The sequence below is a fragment of the Rattus norvegicus genome, chromosome 1, assembly GCF_036323735.1.
Source record: "Rattus norvegicus strain BN/NHsdMcwi chromosome 1, GRCr8, whole genome shotgun sequence".
Classification (NCBI taxonomy): domain Eukaryota; kingdom Metazoa; phylum Chordata; class Mammalia; order Rodentia; family Muridae; genus Rattus; species Rattus norvegicus.
The window spans coordinates 139,536,603-139,559,744 of NC_086019.1; the positions used below are offsets into that span (position 1 = coordinate 139,536,603).

A 23,142-nucleotide genomic window follows, 5' to 3' on the forward strand; every position below is an offset into this window, starting at 1 on the left:
TGAAAACAGTCGGTGATGTTGACCAAGAGTAGCAGGAAGTTCCCATTACTCAACTGAAAAATTTCACTTCTCAACTCTGTCCTAAATAATGACTGTGAAAGCTGGATGAAGAAGGCTCATGCTTGCAAATATCAATAACAATGTTATTTATAATCAGAAATGATATAAGCAGAAAATTCAATAACAGAGAATTGTTGGTAAATGTGATATGTTTATATATTATGGTGTTATGTAGCAAAACACAAAAATAGAGAAAGAGGCTTGTCTTGAAAAATTGCTTTCAATACAAGCCTTGAATAGAAAAATGTTAAGTTTCAAACTCACGTAAACATATGAACAGAATGACCTAGGGCAAGACAGGAAAACTAGGGTTAGATTTTCTTTCCACAAGAAGGAAATAAAAATATAGATAAAGCAATGTTTTTAAACATATATACATCTGGCAGTAATGAATAGTGATCCCTTAAGGATAAATTCCTGTGTTTTCCCTGATGACTGAATTTCCAAGCAACAGCGCAGAGGGCATTGGTAGTGACAGACCCAGGTGCAGCCCAAAAGAAGCCTGTAGTTAAGGAGACAGAGGCAGGGAGCCAATCTGAAGCTTGGGGTGTCCCAGGTGCCTAGAATTTATAGGACAGAGTACTGGAGCTAAGAGAGCTGGGGAGGAGGACAAGAAAAGAGGGATGAATAGGAGAAAGGGAGGGAGAGGGAGAGAATGTGAGTCAGAAGATGAATGAGTCTTCTCCAAGCTCATATGTGATGGAAGGTGAGTAATAGAACTTGTGCGCAAACCCCTGCAGAAGCCTCTAAAATGGGGACGTCTCCGTTCATCCAGCACTGGGCTGACTCTGATAGCAGGCAAGGGAAGACAAAACAAAACAACAACGGAACCCAATGAACTAATATTTCTTATGAATAGATACAATATTCCTAACTTAATTTTAGAACAAGCTATTACCATTGCATTGTGGACATCTAGGCTGCCTTCGTTTCCTTCCTATGAGCAGCAATCACTCATGATGTGCATGTCTCTGTAACGTAGTACCTAGCAAGGTTGTGAGATCAGTAGACAAAAATAAACCATATGTCTAAATGGGTTAGTAAGCTACTGGGAAGTAAAACAAAATAGAACACAGCTTAAAAGTAGTCTTTAAAAACATCTCATTAAAATGATTTTTGTTAATTTTTTTTTTACTTATCTGTAATACATTAGGCTAATGACCAACTCCTAGCATCCTCTCTCATTTCTTTTCCACTCCAACTTACCCCTTCTCCCTCTCCTTTCCTTCATCCCCTTCCCCTGTATTATTCTATGCAGGCAGCTACCACCATAGTGTGTTCATGACCGTCATGGCTATATCAGATCCAGAAAATAGCATTTCAGGTACTTATCCACACGCTGTGGCTCTTACAGTCTTTGTGTTTCCATGACGTTCCCTAGGTCTTGAAGAGGGTGCTATAGTTATTTCCGTTAGAACTGATGACTCAAAAGTCACGTATTCTCAGAACTTTGAACAGTTTGAACATTAACTATCTCCTGCTATAATGAGAAGCTTCTTGGATCAAGGTTGAAAGCGACATGGGTCTATAAGCATACATGTATATGTTTAGAGTGCAGTTTGACCACATGGCAGTTCATCAAAATATCAGTAATAAATTACCTTCTAGGGCCAGTGCCCTCCCCAGGCAAAATATTTATTATTATTATAATTATTATTACTGACTTTATTATTGTTGTTGATGATATTAGTTAATAGGATTCTTCATTTCAGTTTTATTTTTTTTTTAATTTTTGAGATTGTAATGTAATCGCAACAATTCCCTCTTCTCTTTCCTCCCCGCAAACCATCTCATATACCCTTCTTAGCTCTACTTCAATTTTATGGCCTATTTTTTTCTTACTACTTGTTATTGCATGGATATATGTACTTGTGTATAGAAACATAACCTGCTCAGTTCATATAATGTTACTTGCACGTATGTTTTCAGAACTGACAATTTGATGCTAGACAAGTAATTGGTGTGCTCTTCCCCAGGGAAGAAGATCACCCCTCTTCCACTCCCATCAGTTGCCTATAGTTTCCTTGTGTAGGGTTGAGGTTCTGTGGTGGGGTTGGAGGGAGCTGTTTTTCCCACTTAGGCATGTGTACTGGTGTCATCCTGTTCAGGTCACATTTGGGCAGTCATAATCTTTTGAGTAGATTTATAGTAGCAAGCTTATATTCCCTCCTGGCCTTCAATCCAGTCAGGAAGTGATTGGTTACCGGCTTAAACAGTCATGTCATGATTACATTTGTGCACACACCCTGTCTGCATATTTGTATTGTGACATGCTGGTTTTATAGCTGAATAAGGCCACTGATAGATTTTCTCTTCGACCTTCTAGCACCATGTATGAGGGCTACCAGGGAAGAAGCTTGTATCTCAGCCCATCTTAATTTTTCTGCATCCAAAGTACGTGTGGTGCTTTTAGCAATAGGGATTCTCTAACTTGTTCTGGCCAGCAACCAAGAGCAATGGTGATGGTCTCTATTGTTTGTGGAGCCTCTGGGGGCTTTGTAGCTATCAAGTCATAGGACATTGTCCTACAGCCAGCACCTGGATTTTTATTTAAAGGTTATGGATTCTCAAAGCATCATTGTCTAGTGCTACAGAGTACCTCCATCTACACTTCTTTCTAAAAAAATATTATTATAATATAGATCCAGTTAGCTTGTAGAGGAGTAGGTTTCTACATGGCACATTTATATATCACAAGTTGGGTTTTGTTTTGTTTCTGTGGGGAGTTGTTTTGGGGGAGTTGATTTTGGGATATTGCTTTTATTTAGCATAGTTATTTTGAGCATCACAAATATTTCTGCATTAAATTTATTTTTAAAATGTATTCTTCTCTCATTCAAAACATCCTGACCACAGTTTCCCCTCCACCCACTCTCCCCACAACCCCATTCTTTACCCCCACTCCATTCTTGTTCAAGCCCCTACTTAGTATCTGCCTTCTCCTTTCAGATCATTTGTGCCTCACCGTCCCTCACATGACCCTCCATGCATATCCGATGGCCCCTTTATTATTTTCAGACCTTTAGAGACATCCCTTCCAACTAAAGGGCAGACATCTAAATATTCAAGCTATGGTTCACATATGAATGAGAGAGTATGCGGGTTGTCGTTTCTGGGCCTGGATGACCTCACTCGGTGTAACGTTGTGCATCTATATCCGTTTTCCTGAAGGCTTTGTAATAGCATCATTCTTTCGTAATTAATGGGATTACATTGTGTATGTGTACTGTGTTTCCATTATTCATTAACAAATGATGGACAGCTAGCCTGATTCCCTCACACAACTATTGTGAACAGAGCGGGATGAACATGGCTGTACAGGTATTTTTTTTTTTTTTTTTGTGATGATGTATACAACTCTTTGGATATACGCCCAGGAGTAGTATATCTGACACATACAATAATTGTCCTTTTAACTTTTTGAGCACCTCACACATTGACTTCCAAAGTGGCTGCAACAGTTTACACCCCCTCCACAGTGAATGAGGGTTTTTTCTCTTTGCCTGCATCCTCACCGGCTTTGTTGTTTTTAGTTTTTTTTGTTTTTGTTTGTTTGTTTGTTTGTTTTTCTTTTTTTGGTCCATTCTGATTCCAGTAGGAAGAAACATCAAAGAAGTTTTGAATTGCATTTCCAGGATGTTTAATTATGTTGAACATTTAAAACATGTTTATTAGACACTTGAATTTATTCTTTTAGGAACGCTGTGCTCAGAAGTGTGCTGAAATTTTTATAGGAATGGTGCTGAATCTGAAGATTGCTTTTGATTATCAGTTGCATTAAATGGTTCAATGTTTAGGGATAAATCTGAGAATAGAGGAAAAAGATACATATATACTGCAAAGTTCACAAACCTGCAGGGACAAAATAAACAGCAACCAAACAAATAGAACTAACTAGGCTCAGAAGACCTGAGAGTTAAAAATGTCGATTTTCCTTCAGTTGAGGTACAGACGATGAAATCCTAGTACATGTTATCAAGCTCTTTTTTTAAAATGATAAACTTAATAAATTGATTTAATATTTCACGTGGGAATGCAGAGGATCTAGAATAACTCAGGCAGTTCTTGAAACAGAAGTGCGAAGTTGGAAGAGCAAGAACATGCTATTTCAGTGTTACAATAAAGCTGCAGTAATCAGCACTGAGGCAGTGATGCCAAGGTTGATAAAGAGATTAATGGGACAGAACAGGTGGCTCAGAATTCAACCTACACATATTTGGACATTGGTTTTCTTGACCTAGGTAAATTCCATGGAGAACAAATATCTGCTTAATAAATGGTGCTTGGATAATAGGAAATTCATAAGCAAAAGATACATTTCAGCTTATATTTCACACCTAAAAGGGCTTAACATAAAATAATAATAGTAAAAATAATAGACATAACTAAATAACATCTATAAGATGTATGTAAGAAGAAAGATGGAAGCTTATGTGATTACTGGCTAGGTAAAAATTATTTAGATAAATTAGATTCATCAGTAGTGAAAAGCTCCAAATCTCAAAGGCTTTAGTAAAGTCACAATAGTATATGGCACAGGTTGAGACATATTTGTCAATCATGTATCTCATAAAAGTGCCTTATTTTGTGTATACAGCTAGTGCTTAAAATTAAAATTAAAATTAAATATTCAGCTGAAAACGGACATAGGATTTGAACATATTTATTACAAAAAGATACACAGATAAGGAAGTATGCATAAATGTGCTCAGCATATATTTCAGTAGGAAAATACATATAGCATACTATGACAATAAGTAGAGAACTTTAAAAATTATTATGATTAATAAGACTATCAAGTTATGTTGGGGATTTAGCTCAGTGGTAGAGCGCTTGCCTAGCAACCGCAAGGCCCTGGGTTCGGTCCCCAGCTCTGAAAAAAAGAAAAAAAAAGACTATCAAGTTATGATGCCTATGAAACACATAAATGACCCACTGGTATGGTACAATAACCCTAAATGTGCTGTAACCAACAGCTCTCTAATTAGACATAAGACCCAACCAATAGGAAGGAAACTATGTCTAAGATTGGAAACCTAGCTAACTTCCCAAGTGCTAGTTAAGTCACAGTTAATGGAAGAGAATCTACAGCCACCACTCTACTAAACCAGCATACCAACCCCCCCAAACAGTCTATAGGCAGTTGTGTTCATACCCGCAGATAAGTGTAGTCTTTACCCGTCGTCAAGGAAACTTGCCTTTGCAATGGGCAGTGATCATTACAGAAAACCACAGCCAATCAAAATGCCAAGACGTGTCAGTGGTACATCTCTAAAACATTACCACAACTAAGACCCAGAGAACACTGTAGAAGAGGGTGAAGAAAAGTTGTAAGAGGCAGTGGATTAGGAGATTTGCCGTGAGATTTTTGTCTCCAAGTTATATCAGAAGCAAAACCTATAAAGACTCACCAGCCTAAGGCACAGACTTGAGCTGAAGAAAGATAACACCGCAGGGCATGCCGAACTGGAGACAGCAACTGAGGAAAGCTGGGAATGGGAACACACCAATTGGTTACCTAGTGCCAAACAGTCAGCCCTGAAAACATACATAAAAGCAGCACACACACAGACACACAGACACAGACACAGACACAGACACAGACACAGACACAGACACACACACACACACACACACACACACACACACACACACACACAAATGCAAGAAAAGAAGTGGCCAAGAATTTGAAGGAGAGGGTTAGGGGTATATGGGAAGGTTTGGAGGGAGAAAAGGAAAGGGAAGAATGCTGTAATTAAATTGTAATCTCAAAAAATTACAAGGAAAAACATTAGAGGAGTTAGCCAAGCTGGAGAACCAAAGCTCTCACTTTCTGCTGGTGAGAACACAGGAAATAAAACCATTGTGGAAAATGGCTTATTAAAATGACAGAGACCACCTACTATGCAATCTAGGCATTCCTTTTCTGTAGTTACGTAGTAGAAATCAAGATACATTTCCCTTGGCAGATGTAGTTCCAATGTTCATAGCAACTCTATTTACAACAGTGCAAAATAGGAGACAACCCTAACATTTACTGGCTGATGCACAGATAAACTGTAATGTTTTCATCCAATGAGGTATTGATCAGCAACGAAAATAAAAGAAATTATTGGTATAGACGACAGCGTGAGTAAATCTCAAAATAACCGTGCTGAAGTCCATGTTTCTTACAACAGCTAGAAAGTGGAACCAGCCTGCTGCCCATCAAAAGATGAATGGATTGAAAGAGCACAGTGTGTGTATTGATAGGATTTTATGCATTAGGGAAAAAAAGTGACATCATGACATTTACAGGAAAATATTTGCAACTGGAAATCATTATGTTAAGTGAAATAAGACAGACTCAGACAAAATACCACATGTTTTTTCATATATCAGGAAGCTATATATAAAATTATATATATATATATATATATGTGTGTGTGTGTGTGTGTGTAGCATATATTATTTATATATATTTGGTGCATTTATATATGTGTGTATGAGTAGGTCATGGCACTATCAGGGTTCATGTGAGGGAAAGCAGAGATCTAAAGGGGTGTGGGAAGAATAAATGTGATAAAAGAGCAGAAAGGGGGACTAGGTAGGGCAAGGAGGGGCTAGTGGGGAGAGGAGCCAAGGAACACAAAGCTCGATAATACAAATGCATGTAGATGTCATAGACATGAATTAAAAAGCTGTTACTTTGCATGTTAACCTAAAAATTAATAATAAATTGCACTGAGAGAGAAAATCTAGACAGAAATGCATCCTATGTGTTTCTATGTTTACTAAGTTTTAGAATAAGCTATGGTAAGAGGAAGCAGACGGGTTGCTGTGTGGAGATGGAGGGTCCACATGGAGGCAGGGTGAAAACCACGCAGGAACCTGAGGATACATTTGTGGGCTGTTCCTCATCTTACTTTTGGTCAAAGGTTTATGTGTTGTCAAACCTTATCAAATTTTACATAAATGTGTCCAACGAATTTTAAGTTGATTATATCTTAATATATCCATTATGGAAGCTTTGTGGAAGACCTGAACAGTAAAATATTCAAAGAAGGATCCCAGCATTTCTGGGTCAGGGGGCTGACTGTAAGTTATTAACAACTTCTGTAATTATTAGGCATCACTTCTATAATTACAAACATTTAAACTAAATGGGAATTACTGTGTATTATCTAGTCAAAAATATATTTTAGTACATTGTCTGGCTTGCGTGGAAATGAACAGGACCACCGTCAATAAGTCATATTTTTATTCATTCAAAGAGGACTTGAAAAGGAGTTTTGACAGCTAAGACTGACTTCAGCTCTCAGTATTAGGGACGAGGAATGGAGGATGGAAGACAGAAATGTTTCCTGGCCAGAGAAACAAGCAACAGAATGTGGGTAGCAACATTTGGGTGAGGAGAAGAAATGATGGGCTATTCACAGCAATATTAGAGATACAGACAGAATAGAGAGACATGGGTAATGTACAGTCTCAGGCCTTTTCTTTATATATTGCCATTATTTCCTTCTTTCTCTTCTCTTCCTCTACTTTTCCTAGAAGGATTTTGTCATTTTACTTTAAAAAAATCTATTTTTTATTGCATTCTAGGTAAATTCTCTATTTTTGTTTCAATTTAAATAATTCAATTTCTGCTGAATCCTGCCTGCTGTTGGTAACTGCCAAGTTTTATACCTATTACCACGCATTTCATATATTTTTCCATTTTTTATGGTCTTAGATTTACAGCCTCATGTCAACTTTCTCTTGTATCTCAGACACAAACGTCCTGTAGAATATTCCTCAGAGTGAAAAATCAGATATTTGCTCCCTTTTTCTCATTACATTTGTTCTGCTTCAGAAGTATCCTTTGAATATTCAGAAAATTGACTCCTTCTATCTTTGAAGTGAAGAGTAGTTTTCTCTGCTCTGTTATACTTACAGATGCATGCACATTAGTTTATAATCAATCCTGTATTAGTGTATTATCAAAAACAAGCCCACTGTTTGACACTTAAATATATTATAGTAGGAACTCTAGGGTCAGATTGGTGGAATCAAGATAGAAACAAAAATAATTACTACTTTAGCACTTTACTTTGGGTTCTTGAAGACGAGAACAGAGAGGGTCTGCAGCGATGGCCATTGTATTCACAGCTTTTCTCATGGCTGTGACTGTACTTGGTAAGGAAAGAAGGGTTCGCATTAAGTTCGCAGTTCGTGGGTACAGCCCACCATGATCAGGAAGGCTGAGAGGCAGGGTCTTGTGGGAACTGGTCACATTTCTTTTGCAATCAAGAAGCAGAGCATGTGGTGAGGTTGTAAAATCCTTAAGCTTGCCTGCCCCCAGTGACCTACTTCCCCAGGTAAGAGGAGGTCTCCTAGAAGTTCCACAATCCCTCAAAACAGCACCACCAGCTAGTGAGTTCAAACACCTAAGCGCATCAGGCATTTTACACCCAAGCCCTAGCAGGCAGTCTTGTTTTGTTATTTTACCAGTGTCAGTGAATGGTGGTCCTCAATAGGCTTCTTCTTAGGTGTGCATGACAAGGGGCAAACTTGGAGGATCTCTCACGTGCAGAGGGGGAGGCACTGCAGCCTAAGCTCTCAGTCCAGACGTTTCTTACATTTTCATATGAGTTTTCATTCTTCCAGGATAGAGGGGTTTTCAAATGTTCACCAGGCCCACCATCTTATCTCTGGCTATCAGAGACTTCTAAATGTTCTGCCTCAGGATGCTGTATGTCTGTTGCTCGGTCCTGCTAACGGTTTTGCAATATGACTATTCTTGCATACAGATGAGGAAGTGGAGTTTACTCGGTTTAATAATCTCACTTTATGTGATGGTGGATCGGAATCAGGTGATGTCTTGTAACTGTGCAAGGAGTGGGAGAAGCTGTACACACACACACACACACACACACACACACACACACACACACACACACATGGCTGCAGCCTGATGACTTTTCTCTTTGTTCAATTTACAAATGGAAATGATTAAATGGCTAGAATAAATAAATAAAACATGTGCCGCGGACAGTTTTTCTATAGCACAAAGGCTCTAAAGAGGAAAGAGGCAGCCTTGGGCCTCGGCGTCCGGGAGGTTGAAACAATTTGTCTTTGAAAATGACCACCCTAATCGTAGTAAGCGTCATCACACATAATACAATGGCATCTTATGTTGCTTGATTCAGGCCAAATGAATCCCCTCAAAAGGATTTTCAGAGTTAATATCAAGGTCCCCCCCAATTATGTGCTGCTGTTACGGGGTTATATAACAGAGTTGCAAGATTAAAATATAAAAGAGAAAGAGGAAAAGCAGAAAATAATCAGGCAATAGCAATAGAGGAAGGCAATATTTCTGAAACATGACCAACGGTAGATGAAGCAAAGACTCATGAACGGAGGTTCCAGTTGACACAAGTCCATGAATCCTGAGCTTGTGTGACCCAGTGACATCTATTGGTAGCTGTTGGTATTACAAATCCATTTTGTCATGTTCACAAACTGGTCCTATTTGGTTATAAAATCGTCATTTCAAAGAAATTCAAGAAAATAGCTCTTTAAAATTCAGTTCGCTATTATTTCCTCCCTCTTTTTTGAAGGACTCAAATATTGATTTCTTAAATTTTATTTCTGATAAGGATTCATGCTCACTCCAAAATAGCATTTATTATTCTTTTTTTCTGATCACAGCATCTGGTGAAGGCTGAAATGAGTTACTCAAACAATTAGCCACTGGGTCAATAGTTATCCTTCCTTTAAAAGCATAAACAGAGGAACATATTTTGGAAGGCAACTGTTAGAAAGAACTTAATTTTCAGTGGTATTTTGTACACATTCTCATCTTGCCTTTTTTCCCCTTGCTTGCTTCAAAGGGAAAACAACTCAAATAATTTTTTTTCTTAGGAAAAGAATTTAAAAAAACATTGTGACTGAGAAAGGAATTTAACATGTATTTAATTTGTCCTTTGAGACTTTAATAGATGTATACTTCTTCCCCATTTCTGCTCCCCCCAGACTCCAACCCAACATGTCCCTTTTCTTGCTTCATGGCCTGTTCGTTGTCTTTCCTTTTTAAAAATAACATGCTGAGGTCATTTATTGTTTTCCTATGATGCAAAGTCACCTACTGGAGTATGGTAACCCATCAGGGGTCACACCCTGGAATTAAACTGACTCTCCCTTCCCCAGAAACCTTTAATTGCCAATAGCTACTTGGCATGGGTTGAAGAGCGTCCGCCCTCCTTGTTGGACTGTTGACTGTGTTGCACTTGCACAGGTCTTGGGCAGGTAACCACGCGTGCTGTGAGTCCCCTGAGGACAGTGTTGTCTTGTCCATAAAAACAGTTTCACAGCAGCCCTTCCCAACCTCTAGTTCTTTCTCCACCTCTTCCAGGATGATTCCCAAACTTTGTGTGTGTGTGTGTGTGTGTGTGTGTGTGTGTGTGTGTGTGTGTATGAATGCACATGTGTTCAGGGGTGTGTGTGTGTGTGTGTGTAATACTGATATAGGAAAAGTATCTTTTATGGAATTGGTAGAAAGTGGTATGTCAAAGCAAGAACTAATTCATGAGTGTCCCAGCCTTGTAGAGTTGAATTCACTCAAATCAATGAAGAATGGGACCTTGTCCTATACCATGATAGAATTGGGAAAGCCATTTATCCCACTGTACATCTTTGAGTCTTACTTTCTCATCAGGAAAATCATTAATAAGTATACAGATTTATCTTTTTGTTTTGTGTACCCTAGGCTTTCAGTTGTTGGAGTTTTGACATAAAAACAAAACTCTCATCTCAAAGGGGATAAGAGATAGTTTATTCTAGGGCCAAATAGGAGTGACTGTGCCTTGGGAACAAAGATTCAGGCTATCACAAATCCTATGTTCTAACATGGTAACAGTTCAGTAAAGTTTTATACTAACAGAACAAGTCCTAAAGCATGAGAAACATTGGTTGGATTTGTTAAATCAAAGCTGGGCAGTCACTGCTGTAGGCTTCAGATGCTATCAGAACAATGGCATTCTTTGCTTATTGGTTGGTTGAAGCTAGTGGTTTGCTAAGTTAATTCATCCCAAAAGTTTTAGCTGTTAGTCTAGTCACAGGGTATTAGATGAGACAGAGAGGTGGGCAAGGAATAGTGTTAGGGAGGCTGGCAAGAACACAAGATACATTGTAATTAAGCCCTGGATCTGCAACATTCTAGCCCTCCATCAAGAGGGATGCCCATCAGTCAGTTATCCTTGCAGGTGGCTTGGGTCCCAGAGCTGTTCTTCCCTGGGATTTGGTTCCCAGTGTTAAGTAACAGAGCACACCTGCTGCAAGTCTGTCAAGATGTTTCTTGTGTCTGTTGTTGCTGTTTTGTCTTCAGGGGGTGATATGACAGGAACCCCTCAGGCCATTATATAAGAGTCTCACATAAATGAGTTTCATAGAGGATTGTCATTACCATAGATTTTTAAAACATTTAATCACAAGTATTAACAAAAATGAAACGTCAATCGTGCACCCAAGGCATGAGAACTTTCAAACACGTTATCTTAATTTTTATGTTAGAGCTGTGAACGCGGCATTTGTGTTGTCAATTTATAAACATGGAAACCGCATCTGAAAGTTAGAAGACCCAATCCTAAACCCTACAGTCTATTTCTGGTACAATATACTGTCTTTTCAATTTGTGCAGCCCAAGGCTGTGTTACACCCATCTATGATTTGGATCACTCACCTACTGTTAATGCCAATTTTGAAATCAAGCAACTTCCTCTTTTCTTTTAAATAAAAACATCCGATCTGTGCAGCGACTCTCATGCGCGATGAAAACCAACACCACCCCTTCAAATTGGGCAACAAGATCTAAGACCAGATCAGCAAATAGGAAGGATGTGGGAAAAGGAAAGGCATCACTCTGTGAGATCAAGGTCTGATTTTTTTTTCAAGATTTTCTTCTTAAGAGTAGAAGATCCTCCTTTACTTTTTAGTGAATCTTCAAAAGTTACCCTAGTCCTGAAATGATCCTACTTTGTCACTCTGTCTGTGACTCTAAGACTTCACAAATATGTCTTGAAAACTCCCCAAAAGTGTTCTGTAGAACCTCCAGGCTTACATGCAGACTGCATATGACAAGAACTTTACACCGTTCCATCTCCCTGCAAGCATTCAGAGCTGGAAATGAAAGGTCAGTATATGCTAGAAGACTTTAGGCATTCCTTGTAGTTACAGAACTTCAGGGTCCAGATTGAATGAAGGAGGCAAGGTCTCCCCCTTGCCATTCCATTTCTAAACAACTCCTATTTCCTAATGTAGGAGGAAAGCTGTTAAAATGAAGGGGAGTAGAGGACAGATGGACATGAAATAGCTTTTAAAAATTGTTAATATTAAATTTTAGAAACCACACACAGCAAAATAGAAAACAGATATATAAAAACTGTGGACGATTTACTCTTGTGTGTAGGAGGGCTCTATAATTACATTGTAAAAGTTTGTTACATGTTTTATATTTTCTTTGAGAAAGCAATATGTGCATAATGGATGTCTCCTGTAATTGGGTCTCCATAGCTAACTTCTTCCAGTAGTTCCTTGTAATGCTTGGAATTATTTTACATATTCACTAAATTGTATGTATTTATAATATGCATTATAACTTTTATTATTTTACAAAATGGGACTGCCCTAAAGCGATTTGCTTTCTACTGCATTTTTAATTTAAAGATACATTTTGAATACTTTATTAGTTAGGTCATAAACATTATCTTGTATCTTTTTTATTTTTGCATTTGAGGTAAAACTCACATAACAGAAGATTAATTTTTAAAATTAAGATTTATATTTTTATGCATATCAGTATTTTTGCCTCCATGTTTGTATGAGTACCATGTGCTTGCCTGGTACCCAGAGGGTTTCTTGGGACAGGAGTGATTGATGGCTGTAAAGCATCATGTGGGTGCTGGAGTCAAACCTGGGTCCTCTGCAAGAGCAATAAGTGCCCTCTTAATCACCGAGCCATTTCTCTAGCACCCAAGATTAACCACTTTGAAGTTTGCAGTTCAGTTGCATTTTGTACATTCATAACATTGTGCCATGACCAACTCAATCTGGCTATGTAAGATGTTTCATTACCCTCTCCAAGAAAAACAAGCTACATCCATTAAGCAGTGACCCTCACTCCTTCCTCTCCTCCCGTCTCTTCTGGCCCTCACAACTACTAATTTATTTTCTGTCTCTCTCCATTTATTTATTCGAGATATTCCCAAGAGATGATTAACTTATGGCCTTACCTGTCTTGCCTTTTGTTCCATGTAACATACTATTTTCAAGGTCTATCACTATCGCATCCTGCATCTGTACCTCCTTTCTTTGACAAATTAATCATATTCTTTGAGCAGATATAACCCGTTTTGTGAATCCATTAATGATGAGCTGATGAGCATTTTTTTATGCCTTTTTACCTGCTGTGATTGGTGATGCTAAGAACGTATGTGTGCATGTATTTGAGTACCTGGATTTAATACTACTGGTATATAGCTAAAAGTAAAATCGCTAATTTATACAGAAATACTGAGATGGACTTTTTGAGGATGCACCAGATTCTTTCCTACAGCATTTGTCCCATTTTATATTCCCATGAGTAGCGAGTGAAGAGTCTCACAGTTTCCAACCTCTGTACCAACCAGTTATTCTCCCTTTTATTTTTATTTTATTCACGTTTGGCTTCAGCGACGTGGTGTCTCCTTTAATACAACTTTCCATGAAGTCCAATGTTGGGGAATGTCCTTTCTTATTGCTCAGTGGCTGACTTAGTTTGCTTTCCTGTTGTGGTAAAATACTCCGAGAAAAAGCAACTTTTTGACTTATAGGTAATAGTTCTTCACTTAGGAAAGTCAGGGCAAGAGTGCAAGCAGGAGCTTGAAGCAAATCATAGAAGCATACTTCTTGACTGACTCCCATGCTTACATTCAATTAGTTTTCTTAGAAAGGCTCTTTGGTTGGTGGTTCAGTCTCTGTGATTCCCCCATGGGCCCAGGTTACCTGACGTTGTAGGTATTCTTGTGAGGTCCTTGATCCCTCTGGCTCTCTCAATCCTGGTCCCCCCTCTTCCTCAAGTCTCCCTGAGCACCTGATGTTTGGTTGTGGGTCTCTGCATCTGTTTCCATCTGCTACTGGGTGAAGCCTCTCTGGAGACAGCCCTGCTAGCAATTAGAGCAGGGGAGGGGAGCTGTTTCTGACTGTGTTGCTTGCCTTTGGATGCCCTTCCGCTTGCTGGACTGCCTTGTCTGTCTTTAGTCAGAGCGAATGCACTTAGTCCTGCTGCAACTTGATGTACCATGGGAGTCCTCTTCTCTGAGGAAAAGAGAATGGGGGAATGAGAAGGGGGTGCCAGGGTGGGACTGGGAGAAGAGGGAGGGGGCTGCAATCAGGTTGTAAAGTGTATAAACAAATTAATTAATGAGGAAAGAAAAAAGAAAGGTAAGGCTCACCTACCTAGCAATGGTACTGACTGCTCCCTGTGAGCTGGCCTCTCCTGCATTAATTATCAATCAAGGGAATGTTTCACAGATGTGTTCACAGGCTAATCTGACGGAAGGAGATTCAGGCTCCAAGCAGTGAGAAGTTAACAACCAAGTTTGGCCATCACACTGGTTCATTGTGTATCTTCTTCACACGAATGCCAAATGCATGGCTTCACTCAGCATTTTAATTGGTTTTCCTGTTGATCTTGATTAACTCCTCAAATGTTTACACGGTATTAAATGGTAAGCGCCACCTTATTCCAGTGTGAAAAATCAAGGCATGGCATCCTTGGCAAAGAGGATAACTGCTGGGCACAATAAACAACAAATATTCACAATTTTAGGTAAATACACAAGGTAATATTTTCTGATGATCCCTAGGACAAGTTTCCCATGACCCTGTAGAGGAGCTGTATACTCCAAGCCCATGAGTTTTATTCAGAACTTTGCCTCCTCCATATAAAATATCATTATACATAGCTACTAGAGAGAAGTCTCTCTTAAACCCTCTGTTTGTGAATTTCTGGGGGTGATGATTTCTGTTGTGGTCCAAGCTTTATAGGGGGCATGATCAGTAAGACTCGTGTGAATAGTGTATTTTGTTAACGATACAATTTGAATTTTGACATTAAATTTATTTATTTTTCATATATTTGATCACATTCTTTCCCCTTTCCCACCTCTTCCCAGATCTTTTCCATTCCTCCCACCCAGCCAAACCTCATGTTTTTTTCTCTGACTCTCCCCCTTCCTCTCAAAATTTCAACCCCCCCAAAACAAGGATCAAAACTAACAAAAGCCAATATCTCCCAAGACATAGGGTGACCAACCATTTCTACCAGACAATAATGATTCCACTGAAAATCTTGTGTTCTAGAAAGCCCCCCAATTAGAAATTAAAAACCTTTGTTTTTCATTATTGGATAGTAAGCTTAGAGGAAAAAGTCATGAGGGAACTTCTAAAATAAATAATAATGGAAACAATGTTGCAGATATGACATGCATAGATAGATAACTAGATTCTGTTACATTGCTGTCTTTTGGCAGATGTTGCCCACATGGTTTGTAGCCTATAGAGATGGACTCACCATTGTCACACCCCTCTGAGTAATGTTGTTTAAATGTGCAATTTAAGTATATAGTGCCCGGGAACGCTTGAAACTCTGTCTTTAAAAGACCATGTTTTTAAAAGAGTTCGGTTAATGAAAATGATAGCCACTGAAGAAGAAGGCTATATACTGTATAATTTTAGTGACAGACGGAAGGATGCTCACATCCAGATTGAAGAGATACAACAAGAAAAGCCAAACATATTGTATAAGATGTCAAAAATAATTTGCGATTGGGAAGGCTAGAGACAGCATGTGGAAGTGGATGTGAAGACAGAATCACAAGAACTCGGCACAAGATGAGCAAATATTTCTGCAATAATTTAACTCTTTCATTCTTTTTTAAATTCTTCTTCACAATGGAATGTTAGGCTGAAAGTATTGGTCCCTAAATTAGCTTGAGGAAACCACACGAACAAATACATATTTCACACATTTGTCCTACTGTTTTATTGAATGTTCTAGGAAACAGAGGGATGTTAGAGTTCTTATCCCATGGGCTCCAATTAAAATACTCATTGATTGATTAGAAAAAGAAGGATGAGGAGACAGGGCAGCTGATATGCTGGCTTTGCACCATGTGGAGATTTTCTGTTGGTCTTTACTAATGACCATGAACTCTACAGGATTGAGTCATGTGTCAGCCCTAGTTTTTGGACAAGAATAAAGGAGCCTCAAGCCATCTTCTTGATTTCTCGGTAGATGTAAATGAAGGTACAAAAGATTGCTGGTGATCCCATCCAAAATGTTCACTAGATTTTCCTTAACTGTGTGAATGCTCCTGGCACACTGACCTAGAGTCACTTAGGACAATTCTAGCTATTTGATGAAATTTTTACTGAAGAAAATGAAAGACTTTACCTGCTAACAACATCAGTGTTGTTTCCTCAAAGATGTGTGGTTCGTTGCCCTGCTGTATTGACCTCTTCTAGTAGAGTCAGTTACTTGTAGTTATCCTTAGATCATATATCACATTATTAATAACATGCTTGAGTTTGTATTAATGGAAGAGCATACGCTCTTGGACACTAGCCTGTAAGATTATAGCTGTTGCTATCTACAGAAAACAACAAAGACCCGCAGTAACATACCTTCCAAGCGTGAGTTGCTAGAATATCCTCCAGTTTGCAAACACACAGAGGATCAAAATCAGCAAGGAGTTTGCTATGAAGCAGAGATTTAAATGTTCTGGCTTTAGACATGGTGCATGGTCTCTGAGGAAGACTTAAGGGGTTGTACCTAAGTTGCCTTAGTTTTTGGCACTTAAGTACTACAAAACGACAATTATACAACAAGAAAAGAACCATAACAATAATAATAACAATTGCAACAATATATCTCAAGTTGTGGAAACAGAACTGCTTCAGAATTTAAAAATAAAGTGGCAATAGAAGGAGGTAGCCAACTGATTAAACTTTTCTCAATTTCTCCATCAAGATTATTATGTGTCTGGATTCAATTCTGATTTTAGAAGTTCAAATTAAGTTTGTGCTTCAAAACCATTTTCCCTGAGTGAAATTTGACTTTGGAACATTTAAATCATAGCTATTTTAGACATGTAGAACATAAAAAGATAAAAATGAAAAAAGGCCCAAAGAACAGACTTCTCACAAGTCTACTCTAACTAGCCTGTGGGTACAAGGTAGACAGTCTTTTTTGGAGTGAAAATGAATTTCTATCTGTCCAAAATCCCTACTCTTATAGGTAAATAAAATGATAAATGTTCCTTGATTAAATGCTGTTGTTAATAGAACCTGCCTAACCTTGATATGCCCAGGTCTGTGAAACAACAAAGGCCAGTACGATGAAGGAATCGGGGGGCATGGGAGCAAGACTGCAAGGCAAAAGGAATTTCATCATGTCAGTTTGGTCCCAATGCACTAGAAAGCAAGGTTGTCCTAACGCTGACAGACACTGCACAGAATCATCACTTGGGAAGCGAATGGAAAGGTCAGACTGTCTTACTGTACAGGAAATGGGAACCTTGTTACTGTTTTTGTTACATATAGTGAATGTATGTTTAGTTTTGTTATATTGATCTTTTTCGTTTAAAAATTCCTGTTCTACATTCCTTAAGAACACATATTAACATAGCCCCAGGCATATACTACATAGCTACAATGTCCAGTAGAGAGTTGTAAGATGCTAAAGGGAGCGACTCTATCAGAGAGGGGAAAGAAATATAAAATATTATTGTAATTTCTCTTTACACATTTGTTTCAGCCCACTATCAATTATTGCTAGTTGTTACTATTAGTTGTATTTTCAAAATAAATATTATCACATAGATAGAAGAAAATAAATAACAAGGGATAACATGCTTCCAAATAAATATTTTTAAAAATTAAGTAATAACATATATTTTTATATTATTATTATTACTCACTTGGCTTTCAGAATTTTGCTATTTCTACTTAGGTAAATGTATCAGAACCAGTTTCTGGACCATTCCTATTTTCCCTATGAACTCGTAGAGCAAATAGATCTCAGATGTGTGTACCTCCACTGTATATCTTAGGGGAAGTGAACCAGGAATCAGATGATGTGGAGATGAACTAATACGTGCTTGAACCAAGCTCATGTAATATGATTAACATAGACAGTATAAACTGTCCTTATCAGTACAGGAAGTATCAATATGCGCATGCCAACCTTCTAAATGCATAAGCAAGGAGGGATTCAAAAGGCAGATGGAGAATCTAAATGAGGAAACTATTACTCTAGAGACAAATGACTGTTTCCTGCAACTGCTTCACACTGTAGGATAATTTAAGATCACGAATTTCAGTGACTCAAGAGTACAAAGACAGATGAGCTGAGAGAGATGACTGAGGGAGAAGTGAGAACACAAAATCTGTTTTTAAACGCAATTAATAGGATGGAGACAGAACAGACACAGAGGGAAAACTAATTCATGACTAAGAGATGTGTAATGATCGAATACAAACAGTAATAAAGATTAACATAATTAGAATGTCAACATTCATGTGAAAGCCAGAGATTATAGTGTCTGAGAATAACTGGTCTTTCTTCAATACGAATGGAAGGAAATACAACAGTAATGAAGGAAACAAGATCCTACTACAGTGGTCTGAAATCCTGGACCAGGCACCATGGACTAAAACATCTTTCTAGTCTCTTTTTCCAACATCCTTGAGGTATTGGGATTGTGCCTTCCTCTGTTGATGGGAATGCGGATGCAGGACATGTACCAAATTTCTTTCCACTAGTGTAATTTTATCTTTCTGGGAAGGAAGCACTAAGCGCCCCAGAGAGCCTTGCATTTTTCACTGGTCAGAGATGTGTTACATGGCCACACTTAAATTCATAGGAGTCAAGAGCGGTGTTGTGGCTTTTAATCCTTGGCAAAAGCAAGACAGCAAGTTATGTATGGATATGCAGATTCATCTACCAGAACAAGACTCCATGGGGGTTGTCTGATGCCAACAGGTAGTGGTAAGACTGTATCATTTACAAAATAAAGATAAATGCTATGAGAAATATTTAAAGCATGTGCAGCACAAATAGTGTGTGTGTGTGTGTGTGTGTGTGTGTGTGTGTGTGTGTGTGTGTGTGTGTGTGTGTGTAGACATGGGCATGGTGCATGTGTAGAGGTCAAAGGCACCTCCCATCTTTGTTTGATAGGAGGTCTCTGATTGGCCTGGAACTTCAATGCATAGGAGAGGATAGCTGGGCTGTGTGGTTCCACAGAGTCTCCTCTGATTCCATTTTGATGCACAAGAATTACAGATGTTTGCTACTGGGCACAGCTTTACAGACTGCCTTTGGGAAACTGAATTTAGGACCTCACACTTGGAAGCTGAGTATTTTACCAACTGTCATGTCAGCAAGCGAGACTTAAATACAGAGAAAAGTGTGGCAGGATTTTGTGCTTTTCCACATCAATCTGGGTTTTATTTGAGTCAATAATTTTACAGTTTTGGTTTTATCTTTGTAAATTGCAAACATTATTAGAAATGTAGGAAAAAAGATAAAATAGGAGAAATTGTTATCTGACTTCTCTGTTCAACTCTTTGCCCCTCATCTTAATAAAAAGCAACTGTTAACTGGGACAAATGCCATGGGCTGATAGGTCATTGGCCCTAGGAGTGGCACCAATTCTACATGGACATATTAATAAACTGTTCCTAAGATTTTGTCTTTCTACCCACAGCGAAGGGCATCTATGGAGCCTCATCAGAGAACTTCCTTATGCAGTAGCTAGTGACTAGTAAAGAGCCCTACAGTGGGTCAACGTGCAGAAAGCAAGAGTATAGGACACCTAGCTCTGTATACGACGTCTATACCACACCCTCACCCATCAAGGCTCATCTTGGGAGAGTAGTAGAAAGATTCTATACACTAAAACAGCTTTTGTTTGACATGACAGGGCCATTGTACACACAAACGCATACCAGTTCATGCACAAGAGTTACACACATCAAGCCAGTCGAACCCCAGTATGGATGGGAGGGGTTCATGAAGTCTAACTTGTCTCGGTTCTGGAAGCTGTGTTAGGCTTCCTATATTTTCAGATAATATTGGTTGTTCTCGGATTGCTGACAGGACTGAAGACTAGTTATAGTCTCATAGCCAACCCAGGCTATTTGGCACTGAAAGAATATATTTGAGAAGATAGTTTTCAAATGATATGCAAGCTTAAACAAGGACATAACATATATGAAATTATATGCTTTTTAACAGTTAGGATAGATAACAGATGGACTGGATGCTAGGTGTATCGCATAGTTTATACTTTACAAAATGGTAATAGTTGTGTTCAATTGATATGTGAGAGGAAAGAGCCTTTTAATGGGACAAAAAGGGGGAAATGTGGGTTGCTGTCTGTATGCAGGTGAGGGCAAGCACAAGATAAGACGAGAGCCTCTGGTTGGACAGTGGAAAAGAAAGTTGGGCTGAGAATTTTAGAGATGAGTACGGAAAGTACAGAGAGACAGGGGAGATGGACAGGAGGAGATAAGAGGGAACCTATAGGAGAGAAAGAGGAGACAGAACCGTAAGTTCTGGAGATTTCTTAGACAGGTGAGTAAAAAATATGTAGGCTGCATTGGCCCCATCTAGGTGTGTAGCTTGTGTTTATATCAATTGAGTTTGAGTTCATTGTGCAGACGTTTGTGTGTTGAGAATTTACTAATATAAGTCTGTAGGATAAATTGCAAGCCTCTAGAATTTTGATCATACCGTGTTATGGGGATTTGTGATCACAGAGGCAATGGCTAAGAATGTGAGCAGAATCCACTGCAAGAGAATCGCAAGATGGGGGTCGCTGCCTGGTGCTAGTCATGGAGGCAGCTAGACTGCTGGGGCCAGAGAGTAGTCGGCGCTAGTGTGGAATGGTGTCCTTTTAAAAATATCTCACGCAACACACCTCTATCTGTGGAGTTATGGCAATCGAGGGCTGCTGGGGTCATGAGGATCAGCACTCTGCAGAAACTTGGTCTCTGCTAGGGCGATTCCCTCCAGAAGATGGTTCTGCCTCCATGCTCATGTTGGCAACACTAAATGAGTCGGGGGATTTTTAAAATAGACCACGTGAAGTTGGGAGGGGAAATGGTGGAGGTAATCAGGGAGGAATTTGGGAGAGATGGTGAGGGGACTTGATCAAAAACAGATTATATCTGTGTGTAAAATTCTCAAACAATAAGAATAAAAATTAAAAATAATAAAATAAAATGACCCTTCCAAACTTCCAAATTTATAAAGATTGAGAAGGGAGAAAGAGAGAAAAAAACTTTTTTTTTCTAAGTAAAAATCTAACAGAATCTAACTTTTAAGAGTTTGTCACATATGCTTAAAATTCCAAATAATGTCAGGAAAATAAATTTTCAAAACCTCAACTTTCAAATCTGCAGAGTGGGCAAAAGAAACACAGGAACTTTAACGAGTGTAAAGACAGTGAAAAGGTAGAGTAGAAAGAATGTCTCAGCTGTGGAAAACACAAAGGAAGGCAGACGTCTGGGCACACCCCAATAATCACGGACTGTCTGAGCTCAACATTTGCATCTGAGTCTGGCCTTGGAAGACTGGCTGTGTGGCATTTAACAGAGACATTTCATTAAATAAGGGCAGGGAGACAGGCAGCCGGAATGAAGACAATAGTTCCAGTAATGGCAGCAAGGCAACCACAGAACAGGAACTGTAAGTGATATTACAGCAGAGAAATACCAGGCAGAAAGCAGAATGGGGACAAGAAGCAGCACAGTGAAAACAAAACAAAACAAAACAAAACAAAACAAAACACAAAACAAATAAGTGTAATGTTATTAAAATGTCAACTTCCGTAAAGGCAGCAGCATTGCTTCTCAGCCAAGTGAATGGACACACCAGGGGAGGGCATTTGACCTCTGCATCTCTCTTCCGATGCAGCAGACCCCAGAGAGATAAAGCTTTAAGAAGACACGGAGACGTGAAGAAAAATGTAATTAATGAACCTAGAATAAAATGTAGGCACGTTTTTGCTCAAGAAACAGAAATTACATATTATTTCCCATGGAATTTTAAGAAGTCATAGTCTTATGTGCTACTACTGGGAAAGCCATTGGTCTCGTTTATAGTTGGATGTAGGGGTGAGTTTAATATATCTTTAACGTTTAATCTAATATGAACACTTTTAGGAAGCTAAATAATTATTAATGAAAAGTAATATCTCGCTCCATTAGTTACTCTGGTCACAGCGGGCCACTGTGGGGTGTGTGTGGAAGGGATCTTGGGACCTTTCTCCCCAGAAGGGATGCTTCCCTGGCTCTTTAGAGATGTCACTGAGAGGAGAGGATTTGTCCCTTGTGATTGCCCAGATTCCTCCAGCATTCTTTTGCCAAGACAGGGAATGGGAGGATAATGCCAAGGGATGTGGCAGAGTGGGAGCATAAAAACAGAGGCCGAAGAACACGCTTATGGAAATGGGGACCTGCCGTTTGCCAGGTCGAGAATTTGTCATTTCGCAGGAGATCAGAAGGGCACACCAGAGCCTGGTGACAGTTCCCCAAATGAGCAGGAGTCACCCGTGTAGCAGCTCCCTTACATCTTTTCTATCTGTCTTCTGTTGCCCATCTGAGACCACCCTTTCTCTCCATTCTCAGTGAGTTCTGCGCTTTGTCAAACTTAGGGTGACTGAAGCCTACACAGAGATAGAGAGTGGGGGACGGGATTTATGGCTCTCTCCTTCAGGCATCTGAAGTATCCCTCTGGCATGCAGAAATGATTAGACATTTGAATAAGAAATCCTGTTTCTTGACACAGTAGGGGACACCAGCATAGAGATTATGAGGACTGAGTCCCTCAGATTTCCCCTGCCACGCTGGTTTTAGCCAGACTCCAAAGGACGTTCAAAATCCCTTTAGTTTTGGAGTATTTTCTAAGCTTATTTTAATCAAGTTTCTATTGAGAATACAAGGGCTGTTTGTATGAAAGTCATACTGATTACAAGTGATTTATTTTTCTGGCCAGCCCAGTGTGCCAAGGAGGAGGCA

The 23,142-nt window shown here is 39.1% G+C and overlaps 1 protein-coding gene across 4 annotated transcripts in view; it reads left to right on the plus strand.

The window, feature by feature from the left end:
* Window positions 1–23,142, plus strand: part of Agbl1 (AGBL carboxypeptidase 1) — a 906,807-nt gene that overhangs the window by 82,936 nt on the left and 800,729 nt on the right. The window contains exon 1 of one of the 4 annotated variants that reach the window (XM_039101031.2): window positions 11,519–12,211. The exons of the other annotated variants lie outside the window; for them this stretch is intronic. Coding sequence (XP_038956959.1) covers window positions 12,045–12,211 — 167 coding nt within the window. The 5' untranslated portion in view covers window positions 11,519–12,044. Of the gene's footprint in view, window positions 1–11,518; window positions 12,212–23,142 lie in introns of those variants that run through there. 4 annotated transcript variants of the gene reach the window in all.